Source organism: Dromiciops gliroides, chromosome 1 (genome assembly GCF_019393635.1).
Source record: "Dromiciops gliroides isolate mDroGli1 chromosome 1, mDroGli1.pri, whole genome shotgun sequence".
Classification (NCBI taxonomy): domain Eukaryota; kingdom Metazoa; phylum Chordata; class Mammalia; order Microbiotheria; family Microbiotheriidae; genus Dromiciops; species Dromiciops gliroides.
Window position 1 is genome coordinate 21,792,902 of NC_057861.1, and position 19,807 is coordinate 21,812,708.

At 41.9% G+C, this 19,807-nt stretch overlaps 1 protein-coding gene across 3 annotated transcripts in view; it reads left to right on the forward strand.

Annotated features, from left to right (window-relative positions):
• The window catches only part of KSR2 (kinase suppressor of ras 2), a 651,354-nt gene that overhangs the window by 502,436 nt on the left and 129,111 nt on the right, over positions 1-19,807 (forward strand). For all 3 annotated transcript variants that reach the window (XM_043980701.1, XM_043980709.1, XM_043980704.1), the window contains exons 11-14: positions 5,573-5,614; positions 7,181-7,253; positions 13,591-13,639; positions 16,533-16,900. In XM_043980701.1, the coding sequence (XP_043836636.1) occupies positions 5,573-5,614; positions 7,181-7,253; positions 13,591-13,639; positions 16,533-16,900 (532 nt within the window). The remainder of the gene's footprint in view (positions 1-5,572; positions 5,615-7,180; positions 7,254-13,590; positions 13,640-16,532; positions 16,901-19,807) is intronic.

A 19,807-nucleotide genomic window follows, 5' to 3' on the forward strand; every position in this document is an offset into this window, starting at 1 on the left:
CATTTATTAAAAATTTGTGTCAGGCACTCAGTTAAGTGCTAGGAATACAAAAAAAGACAAAGACAGACCCTGCCCTTGATAAGTTCACAATTTAGTCGGGGAGACAAACTAAATACAAAAAAAGAGCTATATACAGTGTAGATAGAATGCATCCAACAGAGAGAAGGCACTAAAAATAAAGAAAGATTGAGAAAGGCTTCTTGTAGATGCTACGATTTTATCTTGGAATTGAAGGAAGCCAGAAGGCAGAGGTAAGAAGGGAGACTATTCCAGGTATGGGGGACAGCCTCTGTTTTTTTCTCTGGAAAAAAAACCAACATTTTCTCTGAAAATGCCCAGAGTTGGGAGATGGACAGAACGTTTTGTTCAAGGAACAGCAAGAAAACCAATGTCCCTGGATTGAAGAGTACATGGTGGGGGGTTGGGGAGGAGGCATAAGGTGTAGAAAGACTGGAAAGGTAGGGGAGAGGCTAGGATATGAAGGATAATGAAGCACCAGAGGCTTTTATACTTGAATGTAGATGTGATAGGGAGCCAGTGGAGTTTATTGAGTAGGGAATGTGGAATGCTGAGTGGAGGATGGGTAGGGATGGTGGCAGGAAGCCCAACTATCAAGATATTTTATTTATATTTTTTGGGGGGTGGGGCTATGGGGGTTAAGTGACTTGCCCAGGGTCACACAGCTAGTAAGTGTCAAGTGTCTGAGGCTGGATTTGAACTCAGGTACTCCTGAATCCAGGGTAAGATATTTTATTAATCTAGAAATTAGGAGAGGAAGGTCTGCACTAAGGTGATGGCAACATCAGCAGAGAGAAAGGTCTGTATTTCAGAGGTGTTACAAAATTGAGATCAGTAGGCCTTGCAACAGATTGGATATAGAGGCAGGGGGGATAATAGATATTGAAGAGTCAAGAATGACATCTAGGTGGCTGCTAAGTGGCACAGTGAATAAAGCACCGGCCCTGGATTCAGGGGGGGCCTGAGTTCAAATTCATCCTCAGACACTTGACACTAGCTGTGTGACCCTGGGCAAGTCACTTAACCCTCATTGCCCCCACACAAAAAACAAAAACAAAAACAAAATAAAAGAATGACATCTAGATTGGGAGCCTGGAGGACTGGATGGTGGTGCTCTTGACAGTTAATTTAGTTTAATTTAGTTTGGAAATGGTGAGGGTTTGAGGAGAAAGTTAATGAATTCAATTTAAACATGTTGAGTTTCAGATGTCTACAAAACATCAAGTTTGAGATGTTCAATAAGCAGTTGGAGATGTGAGAATGGAGAGAGGTTAGTGTTAGCTAAGTCAACTTGAGAATCATCAGCAAAGAGATGATAATTGAATTAATGGAAGCAGATAAGATCACCTGGTAAAACAGTATAAAGAGAAAAGAGAAGAGGTCCCATGATTGAGCCCTGTGGGCACTCATGGTTATTGGGCATGATCTGGATGAAGATCCAGCAAAAGAGACTGAGAAGTAGCAGACAGATAGGAAGAGAACCAGGAGAAAGGGGTGTCCCAAAAACCTAGAGAAGAGACTACCAAGGAGGAGAGAGCAATGAACAATGTCAAAGGCTTCAAAGAGGTCAAGAAGAATGAGGATTGAGAAAAGGGCTTCATGAACCTGGATGGGGAAAAAATCTTTATTTTCTCTAACCTATAACTCAGAAGTTCTTACCCTTAGGGTCTAGGAACTTATTTAAAATATAAATCTTCCTCTCTGTATTTTAATAGAATTTCTTTCCATTATAATCCTATGTGTTTAGGGGCAGCTAGGTGGTGCAGAGGATAAAACACCAGCCCTGGATTCAGGAGAACCTGGGTTCAAATCCGGCCTCAGACACTTGACACTTACTAGCTGTGTGACCTTGGGCAAGTCACTTAACCCTCATTGGCCCACAAAAATATAATAATAATCCGATGTGTTTTAATATATACAAATTGTATTATTTTAAAAGGCATTTAATTAAAACATTATTTGCAGAAGGGCTCTGTTGGCTGCCAAGTGGTTTCATGCAGGGGTGTGCAGGTAACTATTCAACAACCATATCTCTGGGAGAAAAATGTAGGAATGACATACTTTAAGTTTATACTTTATTATTAACACTTTTTAAAATCTAGGCTATCAACAAAATAACATTAAGCTCTGATTTTAGCATGTTTAGCCGATTTCATGGGGGTGTAAATGCTCACACTGAAAATTAACCGGTTCAAGCTGGCTCCACACACCTCTGGATTCATGGCACACATGGACAGATTAAAAACCTGTTTTCTAATGGAAATTTAGTATTTTCCTCAATCATTTAAAATATGATTCTACAAAGGGGCCTATAGGCTTCACCAGACTGCCAAAGGGGTCCAGGATACCAAAAGGATCTAGCTCTAAAGTCCTTTTCAACACTACATTTATGATCCTGTGAAGCTGAGGCCAATTACAGTTTAATCTGCTTCAGGCTGCACCCAACAGGGTTGTGAGCCACATGTGGCCTCTAAGTCATGTGTTTAATACCTCTGGGCTAGACCATTAGATATGGGACTGGTTGAATTAATAGACCCAAGGAGCATATTAATGGTTTGATGTTAACTTGGAAAGAGGTCACCAGTGCAATACTAAAGAGTCTTGTGCAGTTAAAAATTTTTTTACCAATCATTGAAATGAAAAGCATAAATGGAATGCTTATTAAATATGCAGATGATACAAACATGGGAAGGATAGTTAATGCTAGATAAGAGAAAAAAGAATCAGAGAGACCTTGGCGGGCTAAAACATTGATCAGAATATGATATGGTGAGATTTGCTAGGGACCAATGAAATGTCTTATACTTACATCCAAAAAAATCAACTTCTCGGGTTAAAAAGTTGGAGAAGGCATGGCTAGAAAGCAATTCATCTGAAAAAAAAAAAAAGATTCAGTGGTCCATAGTGGCCGGTTATTTCAGTGTGAATCAACAGGGCCACATGGCAGTCCAGAAGTCTAAGGACAACACAGCAGCCAAGAAACCTAAGGTGAATGTGTACCACATTTAAAAAGTTATGGTATGCAAGACCAGGGAGTTAGTAGTCTTGCTCTAGTCTTCCCTGGTCAGATCGCTTCAGGATAATTGTGTTCCTTTCTGGATGGCCAATTTTTGGAGGGCTCTTGACAAGCTGGAGAGTATCCAGAGAAGGAGTAAGCCAGGACAGCCCTGTGCTTTGAGTTATCAATCAATCAGTGACAGCTGTCTTCATGTATTTGAAGGACTGTCATGTCTGGACTTCAAGAGCAGGATTAATAACAACGGGGAGGCAAATTTATAGCCAAATTTATGCTTGATGTAAGGGAAGAAAGGACTCTTTCTTACCATTAGTGCTATCCCAAAGGGAAATGAGCTACCCAAGGACACCATAGGTTCCCACTCATTGGTGGGTTTTCAAATAAACATCATTTGACCCCTTTTCAGGAAAAAGGAATTCTTGTTCAAGTCCAGGTTGGTTTAGAGGCCCTCTGGGGTCCTTTCCAATATTAAGATTCTGAAACTCCACAATAGGAATGCTAGAAACTTAATTTACCCCAGAAATGAGAGGCACCTGGTAGACAGAAGGAACCTAGAATGGACATTGAGTCAGTTGTCAATGGGAGTTCAGGCAACTCCTTGGAGATGCTGGTTTGAGGCATTATTACAGAAGCACTTTTAGTTACAGGTCATGTATTCTCCTTTCCTCTGGCCACTAATAGCACCTTAGATGCTATGAAACAGTCTTCTCACTCTTGATGCTTGTGGCTCCTTGGAGACTTCTTCCTAACAATTCCAAAATGGTTTTGACTATAGTTGATGGGCACCCCATGTAGCTGATCTTTGGCTAAATGAGAAGAGACTACTCAAAGGGACTGGATGAGGATATTGTGGGGTGATCATTACAAGGGTAACACTGGGAAGAAGAGGGAGTGAGGCTCAGTGGGTCAATACATCAGTGATCTGTGATTTCTCCCATGTGGGAATTCCCTTGACTGAGTTACAGAAATTTGCCAAAAGCTCAGAAAAGTTAAATGATTTGCCCATAGTCACACAATATCAGAGGTGGAATTTGAAGTCACAAAACCAGGTCTTTCTGAATCTAACACATGCTGGGTTGTTGGGTACAGGCAGTAATGGAAAAAATAATGATCACAGCAATGATCACAGCTTGGATTTCTATAGTACCTTTCTTTCAAAAAACTCAAGGAAAATATTCTTGATGTACAAGGCAATAGGTCAAATAGTTTCTTCTGAAGGAACCCCCAGTTCTGCTCACACAATCACATTCAATCAAAGAGACTGCTTTCAAGGCATGTTTAGCAGATAAGAGCCAGTTATAAAATACCTTTCCATACTCAGAATCTCTTCTGGAAGCATATTCCTCAACTTCTTCCATATGGGGAATTATGTCAATGGCACTCTGCCCATATTTATAAGGACTGGGTTCATTGACCCCTTTGGGGTCTCCCTTTAAATTGACAAAAACCTGGGGGTGAGGAGTGTGGAGGTGGAAGAATGATGTTGCTGAGAGCTGAGCTACCTATTGGAATCTGTAGAGTAGAGTTTTCATGATCAGCATCTGTGCCCTCATTAAGACTGAAGTCTCTGAAAGAGGCTTTTCTTCTGTACATTAAGAGTAGCCTCAGATGTCTGGGTTTCCAAACATCTTTTCATGTCTTCCATGGCTCTCGTGACTTATGGGGCCTGTTGAATTCTGAAAGCTGTGGTGAGGTGACCGATGATAAGAATACTAATGATTGACATTTATGGTGCTTTAAAGTTTGCAAAGTACTTTACATACATTTTCCTTAATTGAGACTCACCACAATCCTGTGAGATAAGTACTACAGGAGAACCTAAGTTCAAATTCAGCCTCAGACACTAGCTGTATGACCCTAGGCAAGTCACTTAGCCCCAGTTGCCTTAAATATCAGGGACCATTTCTGGTCATCCTGATCTCTATCTTGCCACTGGACCCAGATGGCTCTGGAGGAGAGAGTGAGGCTGGTGACCTTGCACAGCCCTCCCTCATTTAAATCCAATTCAGTGCAAGTCATGACATCACCCGATGTCATGGTCCTCTTTAGAAATGAAGGGCAAACGACAACGGCTGTGTAACACTGAGCAAGTCATTTACCCTCTTTTCCTTAGTTTCCATATCTGTAAAATTGAGATAATAACAACACCTACCTTTTAGGACTGTTGTGAGGAACAAATGAGATAATTATAAAATTATTCACAAACTTTAAAGTGCTATGTACATGCCCTATAGCTATTGTTATTTTCTTCTTTCTCTTCTTTCTCCTCCTCCTCCTCCTCCTCCTCCTCCTCCTCCTCCTCCTCCTCCTCATTATCCTTGTTTCACAAATGAAAAAATGGAGGCTTAGGGAATTTAAGTGACTTGCCCAGGGTCACAGAACTAATAAGCCTTCAGGTCTTCTTAACTCCACCTCTAATACTATATCCATTTATGTACCCAACCTATTTCTATGTATGGATTTTTGCCAGAGAAAGGTTTTTTGAGTTACTATGTTCAATGATAATGCTCACTTTGATTTCTTAATTTCTTTTGCCAGCTTCCCATTACTACAAATACAAACAGCAGTTCATTTTCCCAGGTAAGTTTTGTAGTTATTGCTAGCAAGACTTAATGACTTTGAGCACTATCCTAGAAGTAGAGATTGGATTTTTTATCCTGGAAGTAGAATTGAGGCTTTATATTGTCAAACATGAGTAGTCATTGAAAGCTTTTGCTGGAATAATGTTTAAAGAAGATTAATCTGGCATCTGTATTCACAATAGATGGGCTTGAAAGGAGAAGTTGAGTCAGGGGAGAGAAAGCTATTGGAATAGGGGCAGCTAGGTAGTGCAGTGGATAAAGCATCAGCCCTGGATTAAGGAGGACCTGAGTTCAAATCCTGCCTCAGACACTTGACACTTACTAGCTGTGACCCTGGGCAAGTCACTTAACCCTCATTGCCCCACCAAAAAAAAAAGAGCTATTGGAATAGACTAAGCATGATGTTGGTTTTTCCCCTTTCCCCTTTTGATATTGTTTCATGCATTCACACTTGTGTAAATGCACTGCTTTTCATCTATGGGAGGCCCTGTTCCACTGCTCATTCATTCTATTCTCCTTTGGCCTACAGAATTGAACTGAATTGTCCTCTCGAAATGGACTTTGGTTTTTCCAGTGTCAGTTATGGGGAAATCCTTCTGAGGTCCCATCACCTTTTAAATATATGCAATTAATGCATAATCATTAATAAACAGCTGGAGTCATGAAGCCTTGAGTTCAAAATTGGCTTTAGGACCTTACTAGCTGTGTGACCCTGGGCAAGTCACCTAACTTCTGTTTGCCTCGGTTTTCTCTTCTATAAAATGGAAGCTATAATAACACCTACCTCCTGGGATTGTTGTGGTGATCAAATGAAATAATACTTATAAAGCACTTAGTCCAGTGCCTGGCAGAGAGTAGGTACTATATAAATGTTAGCTATTATTATTGTGGGTGATCTAAGTGGCACAGTCGATAGAGTACTAGACTTGGAGTCAGGAAGACTCATCTTCCTGAGTTCAAATCTGGCCTTAGACACTTACTGGCTGTGGGACCCTGGGCAAGTCACTTCACCCTGTTTGCCTCAGTTTCCTTATCTGTAAAATAAGCTGGAGAAGGAAATGGCAAACCCTCCAGTATCTTTGCCAAGAATTTCCCAAATGGGGTTGTTGATGACTGAGAAGACTGAAGAACAAATTATCCTCTTATTACTTGTGCTGAGAGAACACGTAAGGGACATTCAGTAAACATTTATTAAGACTGTCCTATGTACCAGGCCCTGTACTAAGAGCTGGGAATACAGAGAAAGGCAAAAGGCAGGTCTTGCTCTCAAAGGGCTTACAGTCTAATGGTGGAACCATTCAGACAACTAGGCACAAAGGAGATATAGACAGAATAAATTGGAGATGATCAGAAGAGAAAAGGTGCTGGAGTTAAGGGGCATGGGGAAAGGCTTCTTGCAGAACCTGGGATGACTGGTGAGAGGTCCAAGCTGAGTCACTTAAAGAGGATGTTGCTTTGAGGTCATGAGTGATGTTTGAAACTAGATGAGGTCACTGACTATTGTTTGCTTCCCCTCTCTGAGAAGCATCTTTTTTGTCTTTACTCTTGGCTCTTTTGTTTTCAGACGTGGTCCCAGTGCCCGAGACACCCAATCGAGCGCCCCAAGTCATCCTCCATCCAGTGAATTCAAATCCAATGTAAGTAGAGCTCTTCTTCCTGTCTGATGACCACAAAGTCATCCATCATTCTCAGAGTTTTCTGCCCGGGGCTCCCCCACTTTGGATCTGGGGGAGAGGGAGTCAGTCTTCATTGGATGTTAATAAGCTCTATCTTGATGGCATGAATGAGGGTCTGGGCATGTTAGGTCAAAGCATTTATCTGGACTTGGAGGGGTGAGGGCAGGGAAGGTGGCAGGGGAGGGGGGAAGGTTAATGCAACAAAAATCCTTTGTACTTTTCCTTGGAACAAGCTTGTCCTAAAATTTAGAGTGGCAACTTTCCCCAGGGCATGACCAAGATCTCATGAAAAGATGCCTATTCCTAGGGGAGGCAGTATATCATAGCGCAAAGCATGCTGGAGTTGGAGGATCGAGGTTTCCATGCCAGCTCTGTTTATTACTTCCTGTGTGACTTTTGTGAAATCCCTTGACCTCCTTGGGCTTCATTTCCTCATCTGTAAAATGAGGGGGTTGGACTGAATGGTGTCAGAAGGGCTTTTCAGCTTTCAATCTTGATGGACCAAAGACCTGTTCATTTCCCTTCTTGATCTAAGCGTGTGGTCCAGACTCCTCTGTGGATCCCTGCGATATTCTCAGGGGGTCCATGAGGGCAAAACTGTTTTCACAATAATACAAAGCTGTTATAATTTCAAATACAGTAAATATTGATAGTTATAACTCACATAAACAAAACCTCTTTGGGTTAGTCCTCAATAATCTTAAAAAATATAAAGGAATCCTGAGACCAAAAAGTTTAAGAACTGCTGTTCTAGGCTAAGGTTATTATGTGGGGGTTAAGAACATCTCTGTGTGTGTGTGTTTATGTCTGTGTGTAAGTATATAATTCTATTTCAAAAGAATTGGTTTCCTTTTAAGCCTACATGTTTTATGCATTTAAAAATATGATTCTGAGGTGTCCACAGGTTTTACCAAATTGTCCAGGGAGTCCAACACACAAAAAAGGCTTAAGAAATCCTTCTAGAGGGTCTGCTCCAGGGACAAAGTCTAGACTATATGGGAGACCTAAGTGACATGCCCCCTTTTCCCTCCTACCTTTGCTCCGTTCATCCAAATACAATGCATTTGCAAGCAATATTTTGTGGAAATGAAAATCAAAGGTAGAGAGGCATAGTTGGGGGGTCGTGATGGTAATTAATCCAGTAAAATTAGCCAGTACAGTAAACACAGCATTCTTTTAAAAAAAAATACACAGTATTCTTCATCTCTAGACCTCTCCACTTCAGCAAAAGAAGGGAGGGAGATAGCTGTTTGGGTTTTTTTTTCCCATCTTCCTCTTTTATTCTTTGTTACAGGAAGTGATCCTCTAGGTGGGGGAAAGGTAAGGGTTATATAGAAAAGTGATTTTAAAAACAAAAGACAGCTGAGGAGTTTCTGGGTTTTTTTTTTTTTAAAGTAAATTTCCATAAAGCCCAGGGTAGCCAGGAAGAGGAAGACAGAGCCTTAGGCAACCTGACAGGGTGGTGGTGTTTGGAAGCAGGGAGAGGCAGTTTTGCTCATTGCATTAATGGGTATTAGCATTAGGCTTAAAAAAATTACTTTCCACACCAGCTGCTCCCCCCAGCCCAGATATCAGCAGCACAAGGCCCCCCAAAGTTCCTAACTTGGGGTAAGTGGCCCTCTCACCAGCCACGCCCTATACCTTCTATAGGTAGCAGCCCCTTTGGTAATGGATGAACAGATCCAGTCATCAGTCACTCCTTTTCCAGTCATTTCTACACATCTGTGTAGGTGAGTGATTAATTATCCTCCTGGACAAAACAAAAATGCCTCTGTATAAGCATAAACAATATCCTGGCAGCTCTAACTTGGTAGCTTGGGGAGGTGAGGATGGGGTAGATTGCATAAGAGGCAAAAAGAGTCCTGGGGTTGGAATCATGAGCCCTATGTTCAAGCCTGTCTTGGGTGTCTCCCTGTACCACATGGGGCAAATCACTTCACTTCCCAGAGACCCAGTTCTATCAACTGCCTAATGCGGACGATTTGAAAGGCTGTCATGTATAAAAGGGATTGGCCCTGGTTCTGGTTGAACCCAGAGGGCAGAACCAGGAGCCATCAATAGATAGAAGGTGCAGAGGCACATTTAGGGAAGACTTTCTAGTAATGAGAATTGGCCCAAAGTGGGATGAGAAGGTTCTTCCCCGGCCCTTCCAGCAGAGGCCTAAGGACTTCTTGTTGAAGACAACGTAGATGGGATTCTATGGCAGGGATGGGAGGGATGGAGAATGAGGTGACCTCTGAGGTGCCATCTAGTGCTAACTCTATTATCCAAAGGGTAAGAGTTGGGAGCTGGGTGGAGAAGGAGCACTCCAGTGAGAGCTGTGTGTTTTATACTTCATTCATGACAAGAGAACCAGGAATTTAAATGTAGAGCCCTGAAATCCCAAGGAAGGCCCCTGAAGGCAGGAAGATCTGAGTTCAAGTCCCATCTCTGACACTCCCAGGCTGTGTGACCCTGGTTAGCTCAACCTTTCAGTACACTGAGGAAACCTTTTTTATATCCTGGACCCTTTCAGCTGTCTGGTGAAGCCCATGAACCCATTCTGTGAATATTTTAATGCAATAAATAAAATTTTAAAATAGACAATAAATAAATAAAAATAAATAAAATGTAAAATAAACAGAATATTATAAAAGTTATATTGAAATGATGTAGGTATGCATGTATGTATACTCATAAGTTCATGAACCAGGTTAAAAACCCAAGAGGAAGAGAAGGTACCCACCTGTATGGGTAGAGGGAGTTTCTCCACCAGAAGGTCCTAACTGCTGAAATTGATGAAAATCACAGGTTAGTTCTAAACAAACAGTAGGGAAATCCCAAAGCTTTGTGTCTACTTATATGTACACATGTTGTATTGTATATGTGTGTATGTGGGTGCCACCCCCAGTAGAGTGTAAACATGGCTCATAGTAGATACTCATTAAAAGTTTGTTGAACTGAGTTGAATTGAATGACTTACTGATAGGTCAGATATCCAAATGGAAGGAAGAATGACAGGAGAAAGGGAAACCTCTTGTGTTTTGTTGTTGTTGTTGTTGTTGTTGTTGTTGCTGTTGCTGTTGTTCATTCCTTTCCATCATGTCCAACTCTTCATGATCCCATTTGAAATTTTCTTGGCAAAGATCCTGGAGTGCTTTGCCATTTCCTTCTCCGATTCATTTTACAAGTGAGGAAACTGAGGCAAACAGAGTTAAGTGACTTGCTCAGGGTCACACAATAAGTGTCAGAGGCTAAATTTTAACTCATTTCTTCCTGATTCCAGGCCAAGCCCTCTATCCACTGAGAAATCTAACTGCCCATGGTAAAGTAAAATAATTCTGGGATTGGAATCAGAGGACCCAGGTTCCAACTCTGATTCTGCCACATAATTTCACCCAGCTTCTCTATGGCTTTGGATAAGACACTTCACTTTCCTGGGCCTCGGTTTCCTTATATGTAAAATGAGGTCATTGGACTAGCTGGCCCCTAGGTCCCTTCCAGCTCGAGATCTAGAATCCTATGAGTACCATGCAAGCTGTTCCTTTTCCACTAAATGGTGATGGAGCTGGAAATTCCTGTCTAACATTGATGGCCAACATCCCAGTAGGAAAAGGACATTGTAGCTCAATGGCATTTAATAAATACATTTAAAACAATGGGTAGGAATGGAGGATTTGCAGTGGTGGCAGAGGTGGCATGGGGTCAGGTAGTAATGTAATATCCTCTTCTGCTATAATAACAATTCAAAAGAACGGTGAACAAGAAGAGGACCTTACTTTTTTGTTGGTTGCCAAGGAGAAAAGCTAGCTGCCATTGGGTCTCAGCATCTCATCACATCAACTGTCTCCACTGAAGCTGGAGTCTGCCTTGCTCTAAATAATTGGTTAATCCAAGAGATAACAAATAATGCGTTGCTCTTTGGAAATTTGGAAAGTGAAATTGAAAGGACACTTGGCTATACGCTCTCCAATTATTATTAATTGTACTGGGGAGTCAGCTAACTAAAGGACTTGTGACTTCCTAGTGTCTAGGATATCAGAGAGCCTTATATTTCCAGGAAATTTGTTAGATTCAATCTGGAAAAAAGCAATGGGGCATAGGGGCAATAACAATAGCTCGCACTCAGGTAGTGCCTATTCTGTGCCAAGCACTGTGCTAAGTGCTTTACAAACATTATCTCATTTGATTTTCACAGCAATTCTGGGAGGTAGGTCACACAAATGCTAAGTGGCAGAGTCAGGGATTTAACTGAATCGATTGACCTGAAATCAGAAAGACCTGTGGTCAAATCTTACCTCAGACACTAGCTTTATGACCCTAGGCAAGTCACTTAACATCAATTACCTCATCTGTAAAAGGTGGATAATGAGAGTATCTACCTCCCAGGGTTGTTGGGAGAATCAAATGTGATATTTATAAAAACCCTTAATAAAGCTTTATACTTCTTTTTTATTTTATTATTTTCTACTTACATAGTTTTCAACATTTATTTTCATGGCTTTTAGTTCCAAATTTTTCTCTCTCCCTCCCCTCAGCACTCCCCAAGACAAAAAGCAATCTGACATAGGTGGTATATGTACAATCACATTAAACATATTTCCTTAGCAAACCTTTAGATGCTATATGAATGTGAGGATTGAAGATAGAGACAGGGTATAATAGATTGAGAGCCAGCCTTGGAGTTAGGAAAACCTGATACACCTCTGATGCATTCAGGCTGTATGATCATGGGAAAATCATTTAACTTCTCCATGTCCTGGGTGACTCTATAAAGCTCCAGGGTCCATAACAGGTGCCAATCTGTACTGGTAGGAATTTCTTCATCTAGAATTTCCTATAACAGTTAACAAAAATTTATTAAACGGTTACTCAGTGCCAGGCACTGTGCTAAGCCAATGAAATCAAAGGTCCAATCTAACCAAAAAAATGTACCAGTCATTGTATAAGCACAATAGTCCTTACTCTTACAGAGTTTCCAATCTACCTGGGATTGTAGAAAATAACAAGTACACAGAAAGGGCAGCTGGGTGGCAGAGTGGATAGAGAGCACTGATCTTGAAGTCAAGAAAATGAGTTTGAATCCTGCTTTGAGCCACAATCAATATAACCCTGAGCAAGTCAGTTAACAACTCTTTGCCTCAGTTTTCTCACTTGTAAAATGAGGGGATTGGACTTGTTGGCCAATAAAGTCCCTTCCAGGTCTCAGTCTGTAACACTATGGAGATGTATAGAAAGCAAATAGGAGGTAATTCAGGAATTGAGGAAGAGGATTAATGGGTAGAGAAGGGGGATCATGAAAGACATGAATAAAAGTTGGCCCCTGAATTGAGCCTTGAAAGGAGCTGAGAGTCAACAGGTAAGGTCATATATTCCATGGCATGAGGCCAGACTGTCCAAAAGCATGGAGGGAAGAAATCATGTGTCATGTGTAGTAATGAAAAACAGATCAGATTGACTGAGACACAGAGGGGTGTCATGTGAAATAGCCCTGAAAAGTCAAGGTGAAGGCAGATTATGAAGACCTTTGTCTTTTATCCTGCAGACAGTAGGGAGCCCCTGAAACTTCTTGAGCAGAGGAGTGACATGGTCACCCCTGTGCTTTAGGAAAGTCAAGTTAGCAGGTATGTGGAAGATAAATTTTAGAGGGAAGTGGGAATCCAAGAGAAGGATCATGGAAAAATCCAGGTGAGAGGTAAAGAAAGCCAGAACTAAATCAACATAAAGGACAGAGCATGGGACTTGGAGGCAGGAAGATGTGAGTTCAAATCCAGCCTCAGACACCTACTAACTGTGTGACCCTGGGCAAGTCATTTCACCTCTGTCTGCTTTGGTTTCCTCTTCAGTAAAATGGTGATAATAGCACCTACCTCCCAGGGTTGTTGTATGGGCCAAATGAAATAATTGTAGGGTGCTTTGCAAACCTTAAAGTGTTATATAAATCTTCTTTATCATCATCATCAAAGTGGTTATGTGAGTGGAAAATAGGAGATGGGAACTATAAACTTTGATTCCTAGTCCCCTCCCCCAGACAACATGCTAAAAATTAGAAAAATGGGAAGAGGAGATGGGAACAAGAGAGAAACAGGGCTGGAACCCAGAAAGGTCATTGTATTTGAAACTGTTTTACTAAGCAACTGGGTTTTATTTCCACTTGGTTAATAGATTATTTCAGAAAAGGAACAATTCAGAGCAATAGCAGTGCCTGATCAATTTTCCAGTTAAACTCTGGAACTATATATGTAAACAGTTGAAGTCAATATGTCTGAGTTTCCATGTAACTAGCAATTAAAACCATTTTTTTTCTTCTCCCCTAAAGCCTGGAAGGAAATCCATTACTTCAAATTGAAGTGGAGCCAACATCAGAGGTGAGAACCATGGGGAGTCCAAACTTTCTCCAAGTAAAGCTTGAACTAGCTGAAACTTGGTTTAAAATCAGTGTCCACAGAGACAAGGCAGGTTGGGAGTGGGAAAAGGGGAGGAGAGAAGGCAATGTGTGGCCTGGGGCTGGCATTCCACCCCATGCCCTCCAAGGCCCAACTCACAAACAATTAAAATAAGCTGACTATTCCCAGCTTTGGGCTTAATGGACCATTATATTTGGACATCATTGGAAATTATGTTGTCCGGAAGTTGGCAGGGAGTCAGCATTGTCTGACGGAAAAAAGGGAAAAAAATATCTGGGAGTGGGGTTGATGGAGAGTGGGTCATGACCCACAGCCCTGTGCTTTTGGGGGAGGTGAGGGAAAAGGAGAAGGGGATATGGAGGGGGGAGGATCATATGTTAGCCTGAGAGGAACCTATCAGGGAAATCAGTAAGGTACACTGAATGCTTAGTGGTCTCAAATTCTTTGGAGGGACTTGAAGAATGAAAGGTAATTGCCACCAGCAGATAACCTCTTGGTTTTCCCAACCTGCCTTGGAGCTAATGGGACTATAGTCCACATTTTCTGAGAAAATCATTCCTCCAAACAGATCAGTCAACATATATGAAACAATTACTATATGCTAAGCACAGCTTGCTCTTGTTGTTGAATCATTTCAGTCGTATTTGACTCTCCATGACCCCATTTTTGGGTTCTCTTAGCACAGATACTGGAGCAGTTTGCCATTTCCATCTCTAGCTTATTTTACATATGAGGAAAGTGAAGCCAACAGGGTTCAGTGATTTACCCAGGGTCACTCAGCTAGTAGTCTAAGGCCAGATTTGACCTCAGGAAGATGAGTCTTCCTGATTCCAAGCCCAGTGCTCTACGCACTGCACCACCGATATGCCCTTGGCACTAGAGTACTAATAAGGTACTAGGGGACTAATCCCCACAGACTGCTCCACTGATAAGAATTTAAATTTTTTTCCAATAACCTCCTTGGGTGTCAGTTTCCTCCTCTGTAAAATGAAGGGGTTAGACTAGATGATATTGGAAGTGACTTCTAGCTTTGCACCTAAATTACTTAACTTAGTGAGGCCCGAATTTCTTCATCTGGAAAAATCAACTACTCCTTGACCTAGCTATTAAAATGCTAACTTGAGAACAGCTAAAAACACACACATTTAGGAGAACCTCTTGTTACTATACATTCAATTTAATTAGAAGTTTATTAATCGCCTGTTTTTCTTTATTGTTTCTTTTTCACTTAGTGTGATGAACACTGTGACAGTGTAGCCCTCAGATGCCCCTTTGCCCAAATCCCCTAATGGAAGAACTAAAAGAAATCTCAGAGGCCAGTTAGTCCAACCCATAGCTGAACAAGAATTGCTTCCTTCAATATCCACAACAATGGGTCAACTCATCATCCTCTGGAAAACCTAGCATCAGCAGGGAGTGGGGGGGGCCCACTAATTCAATTTAGTGTAATTTAGCAAGCATTTATTAAGTACCTACTATGTGCAATCACTGTGTTATGTGCTTGGGACACCAAGACTGAAAAGAAAAAGACCCTGCCCTCAGAGAGCTTACAGTCTATGGGAAATGTGCCTTGTGCTGTTTAGCCTCAGACACAAGCACCAGAGAGGTAGAAAGGAGGATTTTGGCTTAGTGTAGGGTTGGGGAAATGGCAGAAGCATTTGGGATCTTTGAGAGGCATGCAAGCTAACTCATGTTACAGTGAGTTTCTTGTTGCTGGAAGGGTTCAAGAAGAGGTGGGAGGGCCACTGGTTGGGGATGCTTCCAAGGGGATGCCTGTTCAGGTAGGAATGGGATTAGATGGAAAACCGGGATCCTTGGAAACTCTGAGAATCTGTGATTTTTGTGGGGTTAACTAGGTGGCAAAAGGCCTCAAGATTAGGCCAAAATGAGGATGGGCCCAAGGGCCTGGGGATGTTTGTCCTGCAGAAGAGAAGACTAGAGTGGGATGGGAGGAGGAGCTAAGATGCAGCTGCTTTAAAGTATCTGAAGGAATCTCATGTGGAAGGCCCCAATGGGTAAAATTAGCAGCATGAGAGAATGGGAAAATTCCTAATAATTGGATGCTTAGGAACATATAGCTAGAGCTGGAAAGGATTTTGGAGGCTACTGAGTCCAACACCTTTCCATGACTAGTGAGGAAACTGGGGTCCAGGGAGTTGGAAGGACTTGTCTATGGTCATACAGGCAGAAAGCACCAAAGGCAGGATTTGAAGTTGGGTCCTCTGATTCCACAGCTAATGTTATTTCCCCCGAACCATCCTGTCCCCAAGTAGAATGGGCTGCCTTGGGCAGTAGAATGGGCTTGTCATCCCTCCCTGGACATCTTCAAGTAAAGGATGAACGACAACTTAGCATTGTTGCTGGATTGTTTTTGTTGTTGTTGTTCAGGAGTGAGTTTTAGCAGACACCTCTGAGGTTTCCTCCAGCTCCAGGATTCTGTGATATGCTGACATGAGGTGTTGATCTAAGCAAAAATGATTGATCTGTGATTTATGCCAGAAGAGAGTTTAGAGACATTTGAGTCCAATCTTCTCATTTTACTTTTTGTGTTTTGTTTTGTTCTGTTCTGTTCTGTGGGGCAATGAGGGTTAAGTGACTTGCCCAGGGTCACACAGCTAGTAAGTGTCAAGGGTCTGAGATTGTATTTGAACTCAGATCCTCCTGAATCCAGGGCTGGTGCTTTATCTACTGAACCACCTAGCTGCCCCTCCCCCCATTTTACAGATGAGAAAACTGGGAATCAGGGAAGTTGGGGTCAGATATCCATGTCTTCCTTACTCCACATTTGATGCTCTAGCCATTGTACCACACTGCCCCCACAAATGTTCTCCTTTCTCTTTCCTGCCTGCCACAGAATGAGGAGGGGAACAACGAAGCTGAGGAATCAGAGGATGACTTTGAGGAGATGAACCTCTCGCTCCTCTCTGCCCGCAATTTCCCCCGCAAGGCCAGTCAGACCAGCATCTTTCTCCAGGAGTGGGACATCCCCTTTGAGCAGCTGGAGATGGGCGAGCTCATTGGCAAGGGCCGATTTGGGCAGGTGTACCACGGCCGCTGGCACGGGGAAGTGGCCATAAGACTTATTGATATTGAGAGAGACAATGAGGACCAGCTCAAGGCCTTCAAGCGGGAGGTCATGGCTTACCGGCAGACACGGCATGAGAACGTGGTGCTCTTCATGGGGGCCTGCATGAGCCCACCCCACTTGGCAATCATCACCAGGTCAGTACTATGCTCAACAGCCTGGACGTAGGGCTGGTTAGATCTTTCCTCTTCCACCCACCATTATGTCAGCTGTCTACTACCTACCATGCTCTGGGAATAAGGTTGTTCTGGGAAAGCCACTATCCTAGTGAATAGATGCTTCACATATGTTCTATGTTTGCACCAGTACAGATAAGTATACTTAGTATTGAAGCCCTCTAGTAGGTTGGTGCAGTGGAAAGACCACTGGGACTGGAAACTGAAGACCTGGGTTCAAATCCTGATTCTGACACAACTTAGGTGACCTTGAGCATAGCAATTAACCTCTCTTGGCCTCATTTTTCCTCATCTGTAAAAATGAGAGGATTGGACCCAATGGCCTCTGAGATCCCTTCTGCTATTTAATTAGCACTGGATTTGCAATCAGAGGACATGGGTTCAAATCCAAACCTGTTTGCTTAAACTTGTAATGACCTGGAGCAAATTGCTTGATCTCTCTGTACCTCAGTTTCCTTTTTGTAAAATGATAGGGTTAGATTATATGGGTAAATTTAGGATGTATTATATAGTGTTTATGATTACTGGGCACTATGCTAAACAATGGAGATACGAAGACAAAAGTGAAATTATCCTTTCCTTCAAAGAGCTTCTATTCTAATAAGGAGAGTCCTGGACATCACCTCTCAATGCAGCATTAAAGTTAATTAGTTTCCTTGGCTTCTTTTATGAATATATAAAGTGCTATCTCTTTGTAGGGTAGCTAGGTGATGTTCAGTGGATGTACACCAGGCCTGGCTGGAGTCAGGAAGACTCATCTTCCTGAGTTCAAATCTGGCCTCAGATACTTACTAGCTATGGGACCTTGGGCAAATCACTTCACCATGTTTGCTTCAGTTCTCTCTTCTGTAAAATGAGCTGGAGAAGGAAATGTCAAACCATTCTGGTATCTTTACCAAGGAAAACCCAAATGGGATCACAAAGAGTCAGACATGACTGAAAAACAACTGAACAACAACAAAGATGTACTATGCTGACTTTACAGAATATCATTTAGTTTCATGCTTCCTTATGTCCTTCAGGATTTTCCTGGGCCTCTAGGTGATGGTTCTGGTGGTGGTGCTGGTGGTGGTGCTGGTGGTGGTAGTGGTGATCATGATGATAAAAAGAACAAGGGGAAGAAAAGATGAAGAAAAGTATGTAAGAAGGAGGAGGAAGGGGAGCGGGAGGAAGGAGGAAGAGAAGGAGGAAGAGGAGGAGAAGGAGAAGGAGAAGGAGAAGGAGAAGGAGAAGGAGAAGGAGAAGGAGAAGGAGAAGGAGAAGGAGAAGGAGAAGGAGAAGGAGAAGGAGAAGGAGAAGGAGAAGGAGAAGGAGGAGGAGGAGGAAGATAAAGATAAAGAAGAGGAAGAAGAAAAAGAAGAAAGAGGAGGAGGAGTGGAAGAAAGAGGAAGAGAAGAAAAGGAGAGAAAGAAGGGTAAGAGGAAGAGAAAGAAGTAGAGGAAGGGAAAGAAGAATTCATAGCCCTTTAAAGTTTGTGAAGTATTTTCCAAATATCTCATTTGAATCATCACAACAACCATGGGAACTAGGTGCTCTTATTATCCTCATTTTACAGAGGGGGAAACTGAGACTAGTAGAGGCTAAGTGACTTTCTTAGGGTCACCAAGCTAGTGTTTGTATGAGGCTCACCTTACTAAAACCACGCAAAAGGACTTGTTAATGGCATACAGAGTAATGCAATAACAGCAGAATTTTCTCTCTATAATCCTGCCACTTCACTGATCTTTAAATTTGTTTCAGTTTAACTATTTGGAAACAATGTTCATAGGTTTCCTTGATTGCTCTTCATATCTTTGACCTTATGGCCATACCCAAATTTCATGGCACCCTTTAAGAATCTCCTTTCTTCCAAATAGTGACATAATATGTTGTTATTGTTGTTGTTGTTGTTAAAGGCAGTTATGTGGTGTAGGGGATAGAGCACTCGTCCTGAAGTCAGGAAAACTTGAGTTCAAATCCAGACTCATATCCTAATGGGGGAAACAACACACATGGAAGGTTTCAGCTGCAAGTCAGATAGGAAGGTCCTATGGTCCTTAGGGTACAACAGCAAAACAGATGGTGATGTTTCTTCCTTAATGTCAACTTCACTTATAAAACCCCATCCATTGTTGATGTTGAACTATCTGACAATATCAAGGACTTCAGTGGTGGGGGCTTGATTGACTGTGTCTTCAGTAGCTGTGACTGCTTGGGGGATGAAGCTAGCAGCACCAGCAAAGGCTAATGCTTGGTCTCATCCCTTGTAATGATGGCTGTAGGTGCTAGATGGGAAGTAGGCTTGGTGCCTTGGTAGGAGGCAGCCAGTGCTGCTGCTTTGAGGGTTTTAGTGCTTACTTAACTCAACAGTTGCAGTTAATGTTGGTGTTGGTGACAGCAAGGGACAGCAAGGGAATGTCTTCTCCACAGTGATTGCTGCCATTAATGATGCCTGCAGAGACTCAGCTAGAAGCAGGGATAGTCTGGGGGATATTGCTATTCCCAAGGCTCTGGGAGTCAGTTTCCAGAGCTATCTCAATCAGGGTCTGAGTCAACTCCTTAATATTTGGGGTCTAATTCAATTTCCTAATTAACCAACTCCTCTTTTTCAAATTAAATTTTATTTTTGCAATGAATGAAAATCCACCTTCTTTTTCTCTAATTCAACCCTCCATTAAAAAGAATGAAAAAAAATACTGTTCTAAGAAATAATAAAGTCAAATAGAACAAATTCCCATGTTGACCACATACATATGTATATATACAACATGCATACATTCACATATATAGGGACAATACATACATGCCCATGTCCATGTCTGTGTGTATATATAAATCTATATCTGTGTATATATCCAAATACATATAGTATATGTACACATACACATA